General features: G+C 35.9%; 1 protein-coding gene across 1 annotated transcript in view; it reads left to right on the top strand.

Moving 5' to 3' along the window:
* The first annotated feature begins 466 nt into the window (after positions 1-466).
* The window catches only part of LOC311292725 (structural maintenance of chromosomes protein 6), a 39,709-nt gene continuing 21,603 nt past the window's right edge, over positions 467-18,572 (top strand). Inside the window, exons 1-11 of the mRNA XM_084412514.1 lie at positions 467-554; positions 2,845-2,985; positions 3,169-3,286; positions 7,105-7,210; positions 7,297-7,433; positions 10,953-11,014; positions 11,109-11,189; positions 11,280-11,381; positions 11,523-11,642; positions 12,272-12,370; positions 13,866-14,012. Coding sequence (XP_084268640.1) covers positions 2,854-2,985; positions 3,169-3,286; positions 7,105-7,210; positions 7,297-7,433; positions 10,953-11,014; positions 11,109-11,189; positions 11,280-11,381; positions 11,523-11,642; positions 12,272-12,370; positions 13,866-14,012 — 1,104 coding nt within the window. The 5' untranslated portion in view covers positions 467-554; positions 2,845-2,853. The remainder of the gene's footprint in view (positions 555-2,844; positions 2,986-3,168; positions 3,287-7,104; positions 7,211-7,296; positions 7,434-10,952; positions 11,015-11,108; positions 11,190-11,279; positions 11,382-11,522; positions 11,643-12,271; positions 12,371-13,865; positions 14,013-18,572) is intronic.

Here is an 18,572-nt window from a genome sequence, read left to right as displayed (position 1 = left end):
TATATTATATTATATTATATTATATTATATTATATTATATTATATTATATTATATTATTCGTTTTCAACTCATGGAGTAATCTGACATTCCAAACGTCTTGTAAGCTCATTGTTTTATGTATTGTGTTATTTAATCATCAAATGATGATAATGCTCTCTATAATACTCGTTTTAAAGAAGCAGTCTTTAAAGTCTTTTTAATGTTTGATAAAGAGGTTGCTATAAAAGTCAGCTCCAGTTCCAGTGCAAACAAACTGAATAGACAGCACACGACTGTCAAATGAAATAAAATATTTAAAAAAAGAAAAAAAAGTGAGCTCTCTGTTGGGTAATTATAAGAATCGCTCTTAAAATGGGCATTTGAACATAATTTATACGGATAATATTAAAATTATTTAAAAATAAAAAAAGTGGTATAATATATAAATATATATGGTCATCCACCAATCGCTTGGCTGTTATCTGATTGGTGGGCACAAGCCGGAAGCGATCTGACGCCATCGCTCACTGACGCAGGCTTCAAAGCGCGCGCGGAGGACCAGGAGGGTTTACTGGTATGTGTCGTCTGTTTCACACACTTGACATATTTACTTACATATATTTAAAATAAATACATTAAAAACACACACATATAGCTCTTTCTTATCCTGTTGTCATGTCTGTGGTGGTTTTGAGGAATGGTTTAAACTTTTAAGGTCTTTCGCGCGTCCGCTAACATTTTAGCAGAGAGCGAATTTCAACGTGACATAATTGTTAGTTAACGTTATTTATAAAACGTAAGCAACGATGTAAATGCCAGTCACACGTACGTTTGATGTATTAAAGTTTCCGAACTTGGCTCTAATAATGTCACAAGTTTCGTTTTAATGTTTTGATTTAATTTGACTTTACGTTATATTTCATTGTCAGTTCAAAGTGTCTGTTAGTATAATACATGTAGTGTGGGATTGTGTTACTCTTAATCTGATCATTCGTGATTCAACCTTCTTCCGTACGAAAGAGGAGAATGGTTTTCTGTGGTGCACACAGTGATGGCATCAGTTATGTCACATTTCCTTTAGTGGTTTTACTGTCTTGATTTCTGTGATCGTGATTAATCTGGTCTCTGTATGGCCAGAACCGCTCAGTGACAAATCAAAACTAGCCCAAAACCAGTTTAATGTCCAATCAAAGCTAGACCAATGCCAAAACATGCCCCATTTTCAGCTTTCCTTATTTGTCGTATACTGTATAATGCAATAACTGCATTAAACATCTTTAAACTGCACTACACTATTTTACCTGTAAATTTGCCATGTTGTAATCAGAACTTATACAAATGATATCCATCCTACATGTTCTGACTTGCCTGTTGGTCAAAGATTCTTAAAAGGATATAAAGCCTATAGCCTAGTTCACCCAGACATGAAAATTGTCATCAGTTTATTTAACCTCATGCTGTTCCAAACCCATGAGACTTTTGTTCATCTTCGGAACCCAAGTGAAGATCTTAATGAAATCCTAGAGCTTTCTGTCCCTCCATTAGCCATGTTTCCATCCACCCGTTTTTATGTGAATTTTGGGATATTGGATAATAAATTGCTGAAGATGCGAATAAAGTCTAAAAATCTGCCTATAAAACTTATGCGCTTATTTGACGCGGATAATTGTTTTATCAGATAAGAACACATGCGCTGTAACTACGATGGAAACACATTTACCGAATAAATCCAAGCCAAAAAAAAAACCCTTGACTTTGCCTCAACAGACATGCACATAAACTATGATAATTGTCAATGATAAATGATAATACATAAGTTTATGTATTATAAATATCAAATATCATGATTTCTTTAAGGAAAATCACGATTTTATATAAAAAAAAAAAATCATGTTGGTTTTACTATTTTGCAAGTGACTGAGCTGTAGGCTACAGCTAAACTAATTTCCCTATTTTAAAAATGTAGTCTTACAAGGTAACGAAAAGAGTGACAGGCCATTAGGCCAAAGTAGGGGTGTGTGAAGATGAAAATCTTTATTATTTTATCTTTAAAAACAAGAACAAAGATGCAAAATACAATATATTATACAAATTAAATAAACAAATGTTTTATTTTATTTCACAGTAGGTGTATTTAACAGTAGTATTCAAGTAAGAAATTGAATAAACAAATGTAAAAATAAAACACTACATAGACTAGCTGGGGGTTTCCATCCAAATGTGAAGCGAATCTCAGTGTTTCCCCTAGAAATTTGTCCAGCAGCGGTGCTGTTAGGTGCCGGAGGTGGTTAGCAAGGTGCGGGGTTTAAAAATAAATAAATAAATAAGATAACCCCTTAAACCATGACTTCTGGCAAGTTTTGTGGATAGAAATGGACATTTTGAGACATACAAATATGACACACATTCAACAGATTCAAGGCATGATTATTGCAGCACGTACCTTGAACTGGTCACAAACAGAAACCTTCATTTTATAATTTTAGACAAAAATTTGGTGTTCCCAAACACCAGCATCCGAACGCAAGATAACATGACAGCGTTTGTTGCATTTCGTCTTCGTGCTCTGAGACGCAAGTCATTTATGATGGAGGAAAAACAGCCTCCTGTATGCCAAAACAGCCATTTTTATTATAGATATTTTGCCCCAGATTCCCAGGAAGTGACGATATTGTTCTCTTGAACACGTGGGATGGAAACAAATTTTTCACAAATGTTTTATGGGATATTCCTATTTTTGCACACAAGTTAAATTTAGATGGAAACAAAGCTACTGAAAGTCTATTCACACAAAACTCTGATGCATGATATGGGAGTATATGACTGTGTGTTTATTGTGAATGATAAATGCTTGATGTGTGTAGAGGGAGAGCATGTCGAAGAGGAAGGGCAGTAATTCAAGGCAAACGCCTGACAAGAGAAGCCGGTTTTCTATACCCGAGGAGGACGAGGACGAGGAAACGGGCAACTTCAGCTCAGGAGATGGCACAAATTCATCACAGAGTGTAAGACATTCGCAGCATACAACAAGTGTATTAACTGATATTCTTTTGACCTGTAAAAAATACCCTACTTGTACTTTATTGTCCTAATAAGAGAATGTGTGCTAGTGGCTGTACTCTTATCGTAAGTATGTACATTGTGCATAGACTTTGCTTACACGTGTGCGTATGTATGTATGTTTTCAGGCCACAGGTGAGGTGGGCATCATAGAGAGTATCTCTCTAAAGAACTTCATGTGTCATTCGTTGCTTGGTCCCTTTACGTTTGGTCCCAACGTCAACTTTGTCGTAGGAAACAATGGAAGTAAGTTGTTCTTCATGTTTCTTTTTTTGAATGGCATTAAAGGGGTAGTTCACCCCTATAAAACTTTCAATCATCTTCGAGTCACAAATGAAGATATTTTTAAAGGGATAGTTCACTTTGAAATTAATTTTTGATATGTTTTAGCTTACCTCAAGGGCATCCAAGATGTAGGTGTCTTTGTTTCCGCAGTAGTTTCAATTTTGATATTTTTAGGTCAAACCGTTCTTGTCTGTCAGTCATATAATGCAGGTCGATGGTCACTGGCTCAAAACACAAGCACAGAGTCCAAATTAAAACAATTCCCCATCGTCCAAATGAAACAATTCCCCATCATAAGTACACATTGATGGCCTAAGACACGAAACGAGCGGTTTGTGTGAGAAAACGAACAGTATTTATATCGTTGTTATCTCTTGAAAACAGCACACGTCCAAATGATCTGACGGCGCGGGCGGGTATAGATATATACATAGATGTCGCCTTGGCTACTGCAGTTCATTGGAACGAAACCGTAGCCAAGGCGGCATCTATGTATATATCTATACCCGCCCGCGCCGTCAGATCATTTGGACGTGTGCTGTTGCTGTGTGCCAGTGACCATAGACCTGCATTATATGACTGACAGACAAGAATGGTTTGACCTAAAAATATCAAAATTGAAACTACTGCGGAAACAAAGACACCTACATCTTGGATGCCCTTGAGGTAAGCTAAAACATATCAAAAATTAATTTCAAAGTGAACTATCCCTTTAATGAAACCCTCCATTGAAAGTCTATTCACCCAAAACTCTTGATGCTTCAAAACGTTTCTAAAGTGATCGTAAAACTAATCCAGTTGAAGTGGTTTAATCCAAGTCTTCTGAAGAGACCCAATTGCTTTATATGATGTACAGGTTTAATTTTGGCTTTTATACACGCATAAACATTGATCAGCGAACATACATAGAGCACGTCAAATAAGGTAAACTGAAGCTTAGCCGTACTTGCTTGATGTGTGAGAACAAATCTCACTGGTTCTTGCGGCAGCTCAAACGTGGTGGAGTGACATGCAAGAATGAACGTTTTTTTAGTGAATAGACTTTCAATAGAAGGACAGAAATCACTCAGATATCATTAAAAGATCTTCATTTGTTATAAATATAAAAATATATATATGCACATAAAAATTATGACAGAATTTTCATTTTTGGGTGAACTATCCCTTTAAGACTTTGTAATTTGACATGATAATGGTATGGTAACTAAAATATGGTTCAGGTTCCTTTATTTTATACCCGTAGGTAAATTAGGTTTCAGGGAACAAATTCAGGCTGTTTCTCATACATATCTACTAGGGCTGCACGATATTGAAGAAATTTTGCGATATGCGATAACTCATTAAATAATGCGATATTCGATATGCGATACAATAATGCTTAAAGTGTGTAAAATAAACTTAAATTATCTTTCAAATATATTTAAAATTATATAACCTACATAGTGTTTCACATTCTTTTTGTGTCAAGAAAACATCCCTACAACTTCTGAAAGTGAACAGCAGTGTTTTACTGTAGCATAAAAAGTGTTATTTTAACATCAGTGTAAACCACAGGGTTCAGGGTTTCAGGAAGGCCTACATTAGGTTTATTTAACAATAGAAACTGAATAATCAAATGTAAAAATAAAAAACACTGCTTAGTTTTTACTGTATGAATTAAATATATACTGATTCTTATTAAAGCTACAAAAGTGATTCAGCCAAGAGCAGTGAGTGATTTTCTCTTTGTCTTTTGTTCATGACCCCAGTTATTGCAAGCCGTTGCGATATGCATATTGCGATATATACATTTGCGATATTTCGATAATTTCGATATATTGTGCAGCCTTAGACAATACATAAGACAACACTATAAAAACAACACTAACCACTAAAACATTATGTTAAACCCACTACTTCATCTTATTACTACTCATATGATTAATCACTATAGGGACAAAGCTGTTCTTAGGCTATACCTTTTTGTTGTACACTAAACCGTCGATTAAACGGAAGGTGCTGGATCTCAATACAGGGGATGATGCCTGTCACTTAAAATTGAAACACCTATTCGCTGTACCTGTAAGTAGCGACTCCCTAATCAACCCACTGGACCATTTCACAATTTGGTTAAAAGAGTTCAGGCTCTTCAAAGATAAATTCCCATACCAGGACACCAAAGAAAAGAAAATTGATTTGATAAAACCATGATAAAACAGAATCAACGGTGTTTTGTCAAGTGTAACTAAAATATATTTAAATCGTTATTAAAAATGAACCTCACCCTCAAGTTGTTCTAAACCTGTATAAGTTTCTTTCTTCTGTTGAACTAAAAAAATATATATTTCAAAGAATGTTGCTGATCAAACAGTTGATGGTTCCAATTGACTACGGAAGTCAATGGGGTCCAGAAACTGTTTGATCAGCAACATTCTTTGAAATATCTTCTTTTGAATTCCACAGAACAAAGAAATTCATACAGGTTTAGAACAACTTGGGGGTGAGTAAGTGATGACAGAATTTTTATTTCGAGATAAAATAGGGATACCACAGTCCAGACCACTAGAGGGCCACAGACCCCTGGTTGAGGACCACAGCAGCTCTTTAAGTGTGAAATGTGGCTCTCAGGAATGTTTCTTGCATTAATTATAAGAGCTCTCTAGTTTGAACCTTAATCAGCTGACAGCTTTTTGAAATAAACTAGTGCTGTCAATCGATTGAAAATTTGTTTTTATTGTGATTAATTACAATTTAAAAAACACTACGTTTTTATGTTTTTTTTAATACATTTTATAATGTAATAATTTCACAGTAAATCTCCAAATTAATGTAGAGACAACATAAAGACAGTATATTTTAAATAGGCTACTTGTTTAATGGCATCTTTTTATGAATGAAGGCCAGTATCACTGATACTAATAAAGCTACTAATGCCTCATGAAAATGAATTTTTTCTCCCAATTTTAAACATTTATTATAGCCATTCAACAATACAGTGAAATTGAAAGCTATACATTTTTTAACATTTATTAGGCTTCAAAAAATATAACAACTTTTAATTTAAGTGAATTTCAACCAATCCTCACCTAAACCCATAATAAATGCCTAACAGGTAGGACATATACAGAAATTGAATACTTTAAGACCAGCCTCTGCTGCACATGACACACGTCTCATTCTCTCACAACACTTTACGTTCATTTAAGACTTCATTTAACTAATTTAAGACTTCATTTAACTAATTTAAGACTTCATTTAACTAATTTAAGACTGCTCTTATGAGGATACTCAACAAAACGGACATTTTGGCATAATTGTGTGTGTTATTGTTCGTTGAAGCGCGAAAGAGAACTCGTTTCTGGCACGCTGTCTGTGCACACGATACTGGCGCGCTTCTTTCTGTGCGTCGTGTGTGTGTGTGTGTCACATAGACAGGACATTCACAGACAGCGTGTTCTCTTTTGTCTTGTCGTGCTTTAAAGGTTTAAAAGCATTTGCATGAAGAAGACCGTGATCATATGTACTATAACACTAGCCAAAGGATGACAGAAAAAACGGATGCTGCGTTAATTACGTTAAAGTTGACAGCCCTGAAATTAATATTTGTAATGTCTGGTTAGGGGGGGGGGGGGATTTAAAAACTTTAGATCAGCTTAATACAGTTTTACCAAATGTGAAGACAGATTACATAATCGAAGATTTTTAAATAGACCTATCAGAGGTAATAATAAGAAAACAACCAATTATGAGTTGTCAATGCTGGAAAGTTTTTAATGGCTTCATGTGTATTTGTGTGTTAGGTGGGAAAAGTGCGGTGCTGACAGCTCTGATTGTGGCCCTGGGCGGTAAAGCTCAAACCACCAACAGAGGCTCCTCACTCAAAGGATTTGTTAAGGAAGGAGAGAGGTACAGCACTCCTATCCTGCTTTTTCTGCATGTTGTCACAGTCTGTTTATAGTCTCAAAACGCTGTTTTGTGTCTTTAATGTTCAGCTCTGCAGACGTCTCCATCACTCTGAGGAACAGGGGTCGTGATGCGTATAAACCAGAAGTTTTTGGCGAATCCATCATCGTAGATCTTCGTATCTCCAGCGAGGGACTGCGGACTTATAAACTAAGAAGTAAAACAGGTATACTTACAATTACAAAACCATTTTACCTTTGGGTACTCACTTACTTTGGGTAGTTTAATCTAGGGCTGTGAGATAACGTTAATTTAGTACTAATTTCAGAGGAATTTATTTTTCAGCAAATATTGATTTGTCTGGTTAATAGTGATTGATTAATCATGTAACAAATTCAATTGAAATTGGTAATCAGTTGATATAAGTCCTCAAACAGGTTTAAACCTGGGATAAGTAGTGCTGAAATCAAAATAAAACCAAAATTGCCATTATGGCTTAGTGTAATTATCATGAGTCTGTGTTTGCAGCATGTTGTCTATTGTCCTTTTGTCATACATTTTAGATGAAACAGTGCTGACGTGGAATCCAGGTGAAACATTGTGCCGTGAACTAAGAAGTTAGGCTTTTCAGTCCACAAATCAGCAACATTCATCTATGGATTTAATGTAGTTACGCTAACTGTAACCATGGTATTGTGGCAGAAATAGTCATAGTCATTCATTCATTTCAGGGTTCGTACAACCTTTTGAGAGTGACATTTGAGCACTTTTCAAGGACGTTCAAGTGCTTTACACTTTTTCCAGCATTTCAAAGCTCTAAATATAATCCAGTCTAAATGTTATTTTTTAATGTGCTGACCAAAAACATTATTTGTTCATCTATCAAAGATTGTCCCCATTTGTAAAACTAAAAGTTTAAAGATGTAGGAAAACTAACACGTGCCAAACAAACGTTTTTATTTAAAGGCACACTATGCAAGATTTGTACCTTTATATAACAGCTTCGAAATCATTTCGATGGTAAACGAACTTGTAGTAGGGCGAATCACTTGTAGTAGGGCGCTGGCAAAACCAGCAATGCAGGTTTGAGAGGTGGCGCCCCGACAAATCTCGCGAGAATCACGACTTGCTTTACGGCACGACGTCACATACATCAACAACATATGAAGCAGCCTCTATGGAAGACACTAGCACGCATTTCAGACGTGAATCATGGCAGAGTTGACGAAGAAAGCGCGGTGGAAGAGTGGTATTTACGACAGTAATGTTAAATACAAGTACTCCACAGCGACTCTAGGGGTCGCTGTTTGAGAAAAACGGAAACTGCATACATGGTGTGCCTTTAAAAATAAAAAAAGTAAGAAATTACCACTATAACCAGTAGATGGTGGCAGAGCAGCACTTATTGGCTTATTTCTACTCCCTAAAATAGTGTTTTTCCCCCACGCTTTGCTTTTAAATTGATGTTTAGATATTGTGAATTCCCTATTATAAAAAATCTAATCGTCAAGAAATAAATTTTTGTCAAAGTTTGACACATTTTGTTCCAGAGGTGGAAAGTAACAAATTACATTTACTCGCGTTACGTAATTGAGTAGTTTTTTTGTGTACTTCTACTTTTTTAAGTAGTTTTTAAAATCTGCAATTTTACTTTTACTTAAGTACGTTTTGATTGAAGTATTGTACTTCGCTACATTTTAAATCATATACGTTACTGAGTAAAAAAAATAACTAAAATGAATAATAATGTAAGCGGGGAAGAAAATCGCACTCCGGAAACTTCTGCAAGGGCGGGAGAACAAATGTGCTAAAGAACAAAAAGTGATGCAACACCGTCGAAAGCGAACCATTGTCAGTATGGGCAATATTTGGATGTAGAAAAAACACGTGGTTGTCCTCGAGGATAGATATACAATTTGCAAAAAATTTGGATGCAAAGTGGCTGAAAAAGGAGGAAACACATAGAACACCATCCCTCTGTGCGGATAAAGGTATGTCCCGTTTATATTTAGATGCAGAGGGAATCCCAGAATCCAGTCATGCAAAATGAATGCACACTGAGTCCAAGAGTTTCGTATTTCCAGAGCTGCTCTGAGAGAACGCCTAATGAGCATTTTCATCATTTTATTTGAGAAAAACCATTGTCAAAAACACTCTGGAACAGGTCTTCACTACAACCCGTCAAAATAAAAGTTTGGTTTAACTAGGAGAAATTATGAAAGAAATATATTACTGTAGGCCTACAATAGAAAGCACTTCTCAGAATAATAACAACAACAATTTAGTAAATCTGTTTTGCAGCACTTCCCCAAAAAATAAATGGGTAAAAGTTTAAATTTTCATTTGAATTCAACTGTTTTTGATAGTATATTTGTATTTATTAATAAAAAAAAAAAAATAGTTTTCTGAATAAAATACATTTCATAGGACTCTATTATTCTTAAACATTTTAATAAATTATTAATGTTAAAAATAAGTTGTTGATCTGATAGTTGTGGATCTGATTTATCAATTATTTAATTTAGTGGATTAGACAAGTTTTATTGAAATTAATAAACTGTCTAATTAACTGTCATTTTATCTGATGATAATAATAATAACAACCATAATTTAATAATACCGTTTATTTATTTATTGATTTACTTATTTATCTAATAATTGATTAATACTGTAAACCGTGATCATTTCTGAGATAGTTACCATACTGTGAAAATCTACAACCTGGGAGAGTACCCCGCCCCGCCCCGCCCTGTAATTTGACTTGTACTTAAGTAAAATTTCATTGAAGTAATAGTACTTTTACTTGAGTAGAATATTTTAGTACTCTTTCCACCTCTGTTTTGTTCTAAACTGTGAAGTAGGAACAGTCACGAAGTCGCATAAAAAAACTTAAAGTAAGTAAAGAGTGCTCCTTTTATAATCAATGAAGATGTCAGTCAGTTCAGTATGATTCTATAGAAGAACAATGGAACATTTAATTAGAATAGAATAGAATTTTTTTTTATATGTTGTTGTTGTTAAAAGTTAATTTTATCTGCATCTCAACTCAAGCTTAGTGCTTTACTGTTCAAATGTGCATTTCCAAGAATTAAACGTAATATTATTAGTAACTGCAGTTTTATATTGATACAGATTGTGTAGCCCTACAAGCAAGCACGGCAAACCTGAAGCTTTTTATTTTTGAAGGAATTTTATTTTTAAAAAGTGTTCATCTCAGAATCAAAATCTCAGTATGATTTTTTTTTTCTCTCTCCAAACGATGGAGCCCTGAACTTTTAACGTCTGTGCTGTCGTGACAAAGGCAAGTGAAGATTTGCTGAAGCGCTCGTAATTAAAGCCAGGATCTAATTCTTTCCTGATGTGTAATCGACAGCCAGTTGAGTCAGATGTGCACATATGCCCAACATATGTGGCGTCTGTGGTGCTCCACTGGTTTAGATTGACAATTTCAGTGCTACGTTGATACTTCATATTTAATCATACCAAATTCAATAGTTTCTTGCTTAGTAATTCACTGCAGAAAACACATTGTGGTTGGTTGGTATGAACCATGTTTATACTCTTTAGTCAACCCATATTTATTTTACCTTGCTTAGTTTTATTCATGGGTTTTGAGGGAAAAGGCATGTCACACAACCTGTACGTGTTTGCATCTGCCCGATTTGCTTAGCTTCTACCACATGACAGATAAATCAGCACAGAAGTCTGACTATTTGATTTATTATTTGCCTCCCTTTATAATTAGGTCACCTAGTGTCATCCAAAAAGGAAGAACTGATCTTCATTTTGGATCACTTTAACATCCAGGTATTGCTCAAGATCTTCTCAGTTTTTAAAATGCTTGCTCAAAACTATTTAAGAAATCTGTTTTGATAAATCTGTTTGGTTCTTCCGTCCTCAGGTGGACAATCCGGTCTCTATCCTTACCCAGGAAATGAGTAAACACTTTCTCCACTCCAAAGGAGAGGGGGACAAATACAAAGTGAGTCTTAATGGTTGTGTGTACGTGTGAATTTGCTTCCCTTAAGACGAATGCAGACTTGAAATTTGTATTGCTCTTTTTTTTTTGTAGTTTTTCATGAAAGCCACTCAGCTTGATCAGATGAAGGAAGATTACAGTTACATCATGAAGACCAAGACCATGACCCATAATACAGTGGAGAAACACAGGGAGGTGAGTGCTAAAATAATCACACCTTTCTATGCCTTGGGTGGAGCAGCTTTGGAAAACAATATGTGATTTGGATTGCTAAACTAGTTGTTCTTTGAGACGACTGCATAGTTTATTTCTGACACACCCTTTCCTCTCATGCAGACTCTGCAAGAACTAAAGAGAAAGTACCACGAGAAAGAAGAGCGCTATAAAAACCTGGCTTCACTCGATGAAATGCAGCAGAAGTTGGATGAGCTGAAGAATCAGATGGCCTGGGCTCTGGTCAGGAATCACCGCCAGCACAACATGAGCTCTGACTGCATGGATCTAATCAAAATTCCAAATTCCGAACCAGATTTGATCGATTTATTAATCGTATTATATTTGGAATGGCTTTGTAATTTTTTTTTTACGTTGTAAAGCGGTTTTTGTACTTTTAACATCCTATTTCAATTAAGTTGCACACAACAACAAAACATACAGCCTGATCAGTATAGTCTGATTCACAAACGAATGGTTAATTTTAAAGAAAACCATAACCGCAAGTTTCAACACACTATTAACACAACTCAACCAGGCCTCGCCCCTTTATTTTGCATATGCCTTGGGTGGGAATTATTGAATTGAGAAATATTGTGACATGCACGTTCTCAGAAGAAAACTCAAGACTTCAATTGAGGCATTTCAGGGAGTTCAGAAACAGTGCGCACTGATACAGAGCATAACTCCCTTTGGAGTGACTTTGTGCTTTGTATCTCTGCAGAACTTTTTCATCCTCAAACGGCAACATTACACACTAAAGAAAGTTGAAAATGTTAAAAGCTCTTTAAATATCTCATATTACTGAAGATTGTGAGTTGCTTTTGCTGTCATTGTCATCTCATACTGAAATGTATGTCTGTGTACATCAGGTGGCAGAGATGGAACAGGAGGTGAAGCCCATGAGAGAACGAATCGCAGCTGAAGAGAAATCCACCGTCAAATTTGACAAGAAAGTGGAAGAGTGGGAGGTGATTGAATATTATCTGCAGTTCCTGTGGTCCAGTATCCTCTAGTGTCATGTAGCTAGACATTTGACTACAGGATACAATCTGGTCCAGATTTCAGCTTTTAAGTTATTCCCATTCAAATGTGGGAGTTTGTTCTTGCCTGACATATAGATTGTATGTAGCCCATCCCTTCTGCGCTCATTGTGTTCTGTCTTCAGGTTTGTATTTCCACGGGATTTATGAATGAACGTTTAAAAAATAAAAATTATGCATAATTACAAGCAACCAATCCTGAACCATACTCATAATTATAGTATTATGCATGTTGATATAGTAAGATATAGCAAGTTGTATAATAAGATATATCGTAATTGATTAGTGTTATTCAGTACTTATTTGTATTACTGTATTCAGGGCACCTTAAAATAAAGTGTAACCAAATGGAATGTAAGTAATAGCACAACAGTTGTATTGAAAATACCTCAAATTTCTGGAAATGATTTTAAAAGAAATTACTACAAAGTGCATCAAACTCAAAAGTCTGTATAACATTCAAAATTTGATGCCGCTAACCATTGAGTTCTTCCTCAGAAGTGCTCAAAATTGCTTAAAGGGATAGTTAACCCAAAAATCTAAATTCTGTCATTTACTCACCCTCAAGTTGTTCCAAACCTGTATGAGTTTCTTCATGTACGAGATATTTTAAAGAATGTCGGTAATCAAACAGTTGATGGTTCCCATTGACTTCCACAGTAGGAAAAAAATACTATGGAAGTTAATGGGGTCCATCAACTGTCTGGTTACCGACATTCTTTAAAATATCTTCTTTTGTGTTCACCAGAAGAGAGAAACTCATACATGTTTGGTACAACTTGAGGGTGAGTAAATATTGACACAATTTTTGGGTGAACTTTCCCTTTAAAGCCGGCCAATCAGATTGAAACAGCCTGTTTTGCCATTTCTTTCCATCTAGTTTTACAATAAGATTAGTTTGTTGACACAACGCCTCTGAAGAGAGCACAGGCACATTTTTCTATCGGGCTGCAAATTTATAAACACAATGATGACATGACTTCAGTTTTTTCCCTGCCCATTAACATTTAAAGATCACAATCAGGTTCGGCAGACCAGGATTTCCTTATTCTTATTTGATAACAATGAGAAACCCAAATGACGAAACAGATTTATTAATGCTCCTGTAACATGCATACATTTTTTTCATAATGGCAAAAGACCATTTTTAACGAGGCCATTACTGCTAGAATATGCTCTTGGGCAAATACATCAGGCCTGCAACCTCATTGATATTCCAGTTGCGTTCATACTGTCATCTTTTAGCAACCCTGGGCTCCAGCCTCAAAGCTTTCTTTCTGCCATTGTTACAGAGCACTGTTGAGTTGTACACAACCAGCAGCCCTAATAGTTCTCTCATTGTGAAGAAAATGCTAATTCAAATCTAATTATGTTTGACTGACAGTAATGTGCGGTGTCTATTTTTGGTTTTGTTTGTTTGTAGGGGAAAGTTCAGGAGGCCAACAGGATATTCCAGCAGTTGCAGGATCAGCTGGAGGGTGTGACGGAGCGGATGCAGCAGCTGCAGCCACAGTGTGCTGAGCTGAAGAGCCGAGCACAGGAGCGCAACCGAGATCTCAAAGCAGCCGAGGTGCGAAATCAAACTCTCAAAATCTCACAAACATGCATGCACAGCACAATAGGTTGGAAACTCTAGCCTTGTTCAGACTGTTAGTCCAGGTCTGATTTTTGTGCATATACGATTGGAATCGGATCATATTTAGCAAGCAGGTGTGAAATACGATTTTGACAAATCATTTGAAAACCTATTCAAATCACACTTCTGCAAATCCATTTCAGGCTGACCGCTCTGATCTTATTTCGCATGGCTTTGCTGGTTTTTTTTTTTATTTATTTTTTTAACCAAATGAAACCTAAACATGAAGGACTTTGTTGGAAACATGCTGAAAGTCTCTGCAGAAACAAGGTTGTATTGTTGCTGCAAAGTGCAGGTTGAGTGGAAAATAACAATATACTGATAGTCGGCCTGGTCTACACGATTAAGCGATGCGAATGTACAATGCGATGACTCTCTTGAATCAAAACAATAGATCCCTATGGTGCTATTCACACTGGGCATGATCAATCGTGGCAAGATTTTTATTTATTTTTTCTGACTAGTTTTATGATTATTTTCCCTGTCGCCCTGTGATAAAATGGGCCGTCCAGTTAGATTTGAGCTTTAGGCCGTGTGTCCACCAAAGCGTTTTTAGCCAGCTGAAAACACTATGCGCTCTGCTGATAACGCCTAGCTGTGGGCGCTTGAGAGCGTTTTGGCAGCGTTGCGGTTTTTTTCAGTTGAGACACTTTGCTTGTTATGATACGGAATATCCGTGAGAGTGTTACTAGTATCTCATTTCACACATATTTTGTTTCTGTGTTGATTCTACATAACAATGTCGATACAATGTAATGTATTTTCTCTGGCTCTTGTTTTAAATGATTTTGTTCCGTTATTATGCTTGTTGTTGTCATCTGTTGACGTTGTACAAGCAGAATGTGGCGGTTGGTCGGTGCCATTAGTCCCGCCCTTCCTCCACTGTGATTGGATGGTTGGGTAAAAAGTGACAGTGATGAGCGCTGCGTTTTACCCAAAGTTGAACATTCTTCAACTCTCGGCGACCTGTAAAAAACGCCGAGCGCTCGGCGCTTCAGCGTGAAAAAAACGCGGCGCTCCCATTGAAAACAATTGAAAAAACACGCCAGCCGCGTGAAAAAAACGCTTTGGTGGACACACGGCCTTAGATCACGTGCCCGGAGCAGTTGCTGTTGCACAAATAGAAATAGAAAACCAGTGTAAACACAGAATAAAAGTACTCCGGAAGAAAGATGAGAATAGATGTTGAGTTCTTGTTATCGTTGGTGCCTGTGACAGAGAACTTTTTGAGGAGTGCAAAATAACAATCGGTATTTATTGATATTTTGAATAGTATATATGACACACACACATTCAATTGCATCTGCTCCAGTTTATGGCTTCTCTTCTTCCCATCAACTTCCAGTGGTGATCTTAGTTGAAAACTGTGCACTAGGGTTGTAACGGTATACCGGTATGGCGATTTATCACGATATTGGCATGTACGATTATCATATCGTAAACATTTGCTAATCCGCGGTTTTGAAAAAAATAAAATAAAAAATAAACCAGATCTCATCTGCGCATATGCAACTTCTTTTCACTTGACTGCTTAGACTCCACCCAATACATGTGCAGCAGACAGAGGCTGCGAATTCTAATCTCGTTTTCCCCCGCCGAAAACAAGTATACTTTTGTCATCTGAAAAACGAACGCGGGATTTTCCTCGAAGATGGATCCAGTTTAGAGTGCTGATCGGGAATTTTTCTGTCCGAGCCCGGCCCGCGTCCGACAGAGCAGTAACCGAACCCGACCCGAGTCCGACAGGCACAAAGATATGTCCGAGCTCGACCCGAGACCGACAGTTAAAATCTTTTTTTTTTCTTTTTTTTTCTCATACTAATGAGACATGTACGTTTGTTTGTGTGGGAAGCCCGCTTTTATTAAGCAACTGTAGGAAGGCATTCGGAAACTTCAACAGGTCAGTTGTGTCTAGAAATATGGACGAAGAGTGGCTGCAAAAGGAGGAAATATGTCGAACATATTTAAATTTCTAAATGGTAAATTAATCCAAATCGCTATGAGTGTGTCTATTAATATACATCGGAAAACAATGCTATACTGTAAAACTATATTCTGCTTGTTCTGTGTGAATGAGCAGCGCCATTTCGCCTAGTACATACTCAAGTATGTGTGACGCTGACGCTCATGGTGTTTAAAGCGTCTGCTGTCTCACTCATATGAGGACGTGAACACATGAACATATCCAGAGCTGCTCTTTTATTTAAAAGAATCATCATCAAATACACTCTGACTGAAACTCATAGGTGTTTAGTACAACCTGTCAAAATAAAAGTTCGATTTAGCTTAACGAAATGTTACTATTGTACAATAGAATATAGCTTAGTTATAACAACAACAATAATAAAGTTTATTTAAACATTAAGAAATATAGTTTTTTGTCTGTTTTAATTTAGTAAACCTATCCAGACAAACAAAAGTTGTTACATTTCATCTGATTGCATTTTCAATAATATATTTGTATTAAATCATAGAATCCAGACAAATTATATCAGACAAGTTACCCAGAATTTCTGAGGAAATACATTTTATAAGACTCTACTATCTTATAATTATCTGAAATAATAATTAATAAATTAAGAATAAAAATAAGTTAAGGTTTTATGAATTCAATTGATTAGACATGTTTGTTCAATTGGGAATTTATTTTTTCTTTCTTATTTTTTCAAAAGGTAGACTCATACAAAAAGGTTTGTTTTAATAAACCATATGTTCAACCAAAAAACCCTATCTGTTTTCATTCATTTAAGAGCCATTGTAGCAGATGATTAAAATAATAATAATGATTGTTTAATACCGTATATCATGAAACCGTGATATTTTCTGAGACGATTATCATACCGTGAAAATCTCATACCGTTACAACCCTACTGTGCACATCTGGAGAAATATTGATTTAATAGGAGACGTAACACAAGAGAGGGAGGGAAAAACACATACAGAAGCAAAGCAACAAAGTCTCACATGTTTACTTCATATTTATTTTTTACAGAATATAATTTCTATTCATTTTCCTCTGAATTATGCAACCTGTTTTCTTCCAGGTGCCAGTGTGTTATGAGTCAGAGAGCGCTCATTCGGTCTAGATCTGTCAATCATATTATGTGATCATAACTTTTTCCCTTCTGGATGACGACGTCCTGTATTCTTCCTTGTTCTGAGTTCCATACATAAACAACTGAGAGAAACGTTTCTACAGATGAAACATGAAGCAAAATAGACTTGTGATTACAACGATATAAAATGTTCTGGATGTGGCTCGGGTATTTTTATAACAAAGGATGTTTACATTAGAAATGCTTAGAAGGTGTAGCGTTCAGTCCATTATAAAACACTAAAAATAATGCATGTCTGCCCAATATATAGAATTCAACTTTATTTCAAGACTCAAGGTCCATTAGAAAATAAATATATTACAGACAATACAAAATATTTAAAAGAGACAATTATGCCAATATTTTCTCATAGTATCAAAATCCACTTTAGATCGCAATCGGAAGTTATTACAAGCACCCGATGGTTTAAAGTGAGTTTTGAACAAAAACAGTAATCTTATAAATTGTGTGTAGCTTGATGCTAATTGTAGCTCTAATGCACCTGTTACTTAGCTGATTATATTTTATGATGTATTTTGATGTATTTATTTAACCCTCTGGGCTTCTTCATTAATGTGTTACACTTGGCTTCCTTTCGTGCAAAAACGTACGAAGCCTTAAAATGTAATTTTTTTTTTTTTCAGGAAAACCAATGAAATATATTTTTGTTATTATTATTTAGAATTTTTTAAGATTTTTATGATACTTTGCATTAATTATATAATTTTTATGAGCTATTTTTTCCATTAGAATTAATATATATATATATATATATATATATATATATATATATATAATTTTTTTTATTATTTTTTTCAATAAATGTAACATTTCACATCAAAATAGTGCAGGCAAAAAAAAAAAAAAAAAAATCAAGTGAGAAGAGCACAATCTAGTGGCTTTAAAAATATATAAATGTGTGTAATGTCCTGTAACCGCCTATAGAGGTCTGCACGGGCTTTAAACTGAAGCCCGAACCCGGCCCGTACCCGCGATTATTTAACCCGACCCGACCCGACCCGACAATTACATTTACACGTTAAGCCCGAACCCGACCCGAACCCGAGGTCCACTCTATTTCTCACAGCAAATAAATACCATTTTATATCAAATTCAAACTCGGTAGGCAGCTGACAGAATTTATTTTCTTTGGCGTGCAGGTGAATCCCAAAATATTAGCGAGAAGAAACCGCTCTGGATGAAATGTGAATTTTTAAACAAATTAAATGAACAACAGCAATACCTTATATATGGATCTGTCTGTGAAACAACCGCTGACTTAAACCTTGTTTATACTTTCGCCTGGCACCGGAGCGCGAGCCTCAGCTGACTGCGCGCGCACCTCCCCAAACAGACGAGGCATTTATAGGCTACTTGACGCAACTGTTTTGTTTTAGAC

This window comes from Rutilus rutilus (assembly GCF_951802725.1).
Source record: "Rutilus rutilus genome assembly, chromosome: 6".
NCBI classification, from domain to species: domain Eukaryota; kingdom Metazoa; phylum Chordata; class Actinopteri; order Cypriniformes; family Leuciscidae; genus Rutilus; species Rutilus rutilus.
Note: the sequence above shows the minus strand (reverse complement) of the source record. Positions and strands in the feature narration are given on the sequence as shown.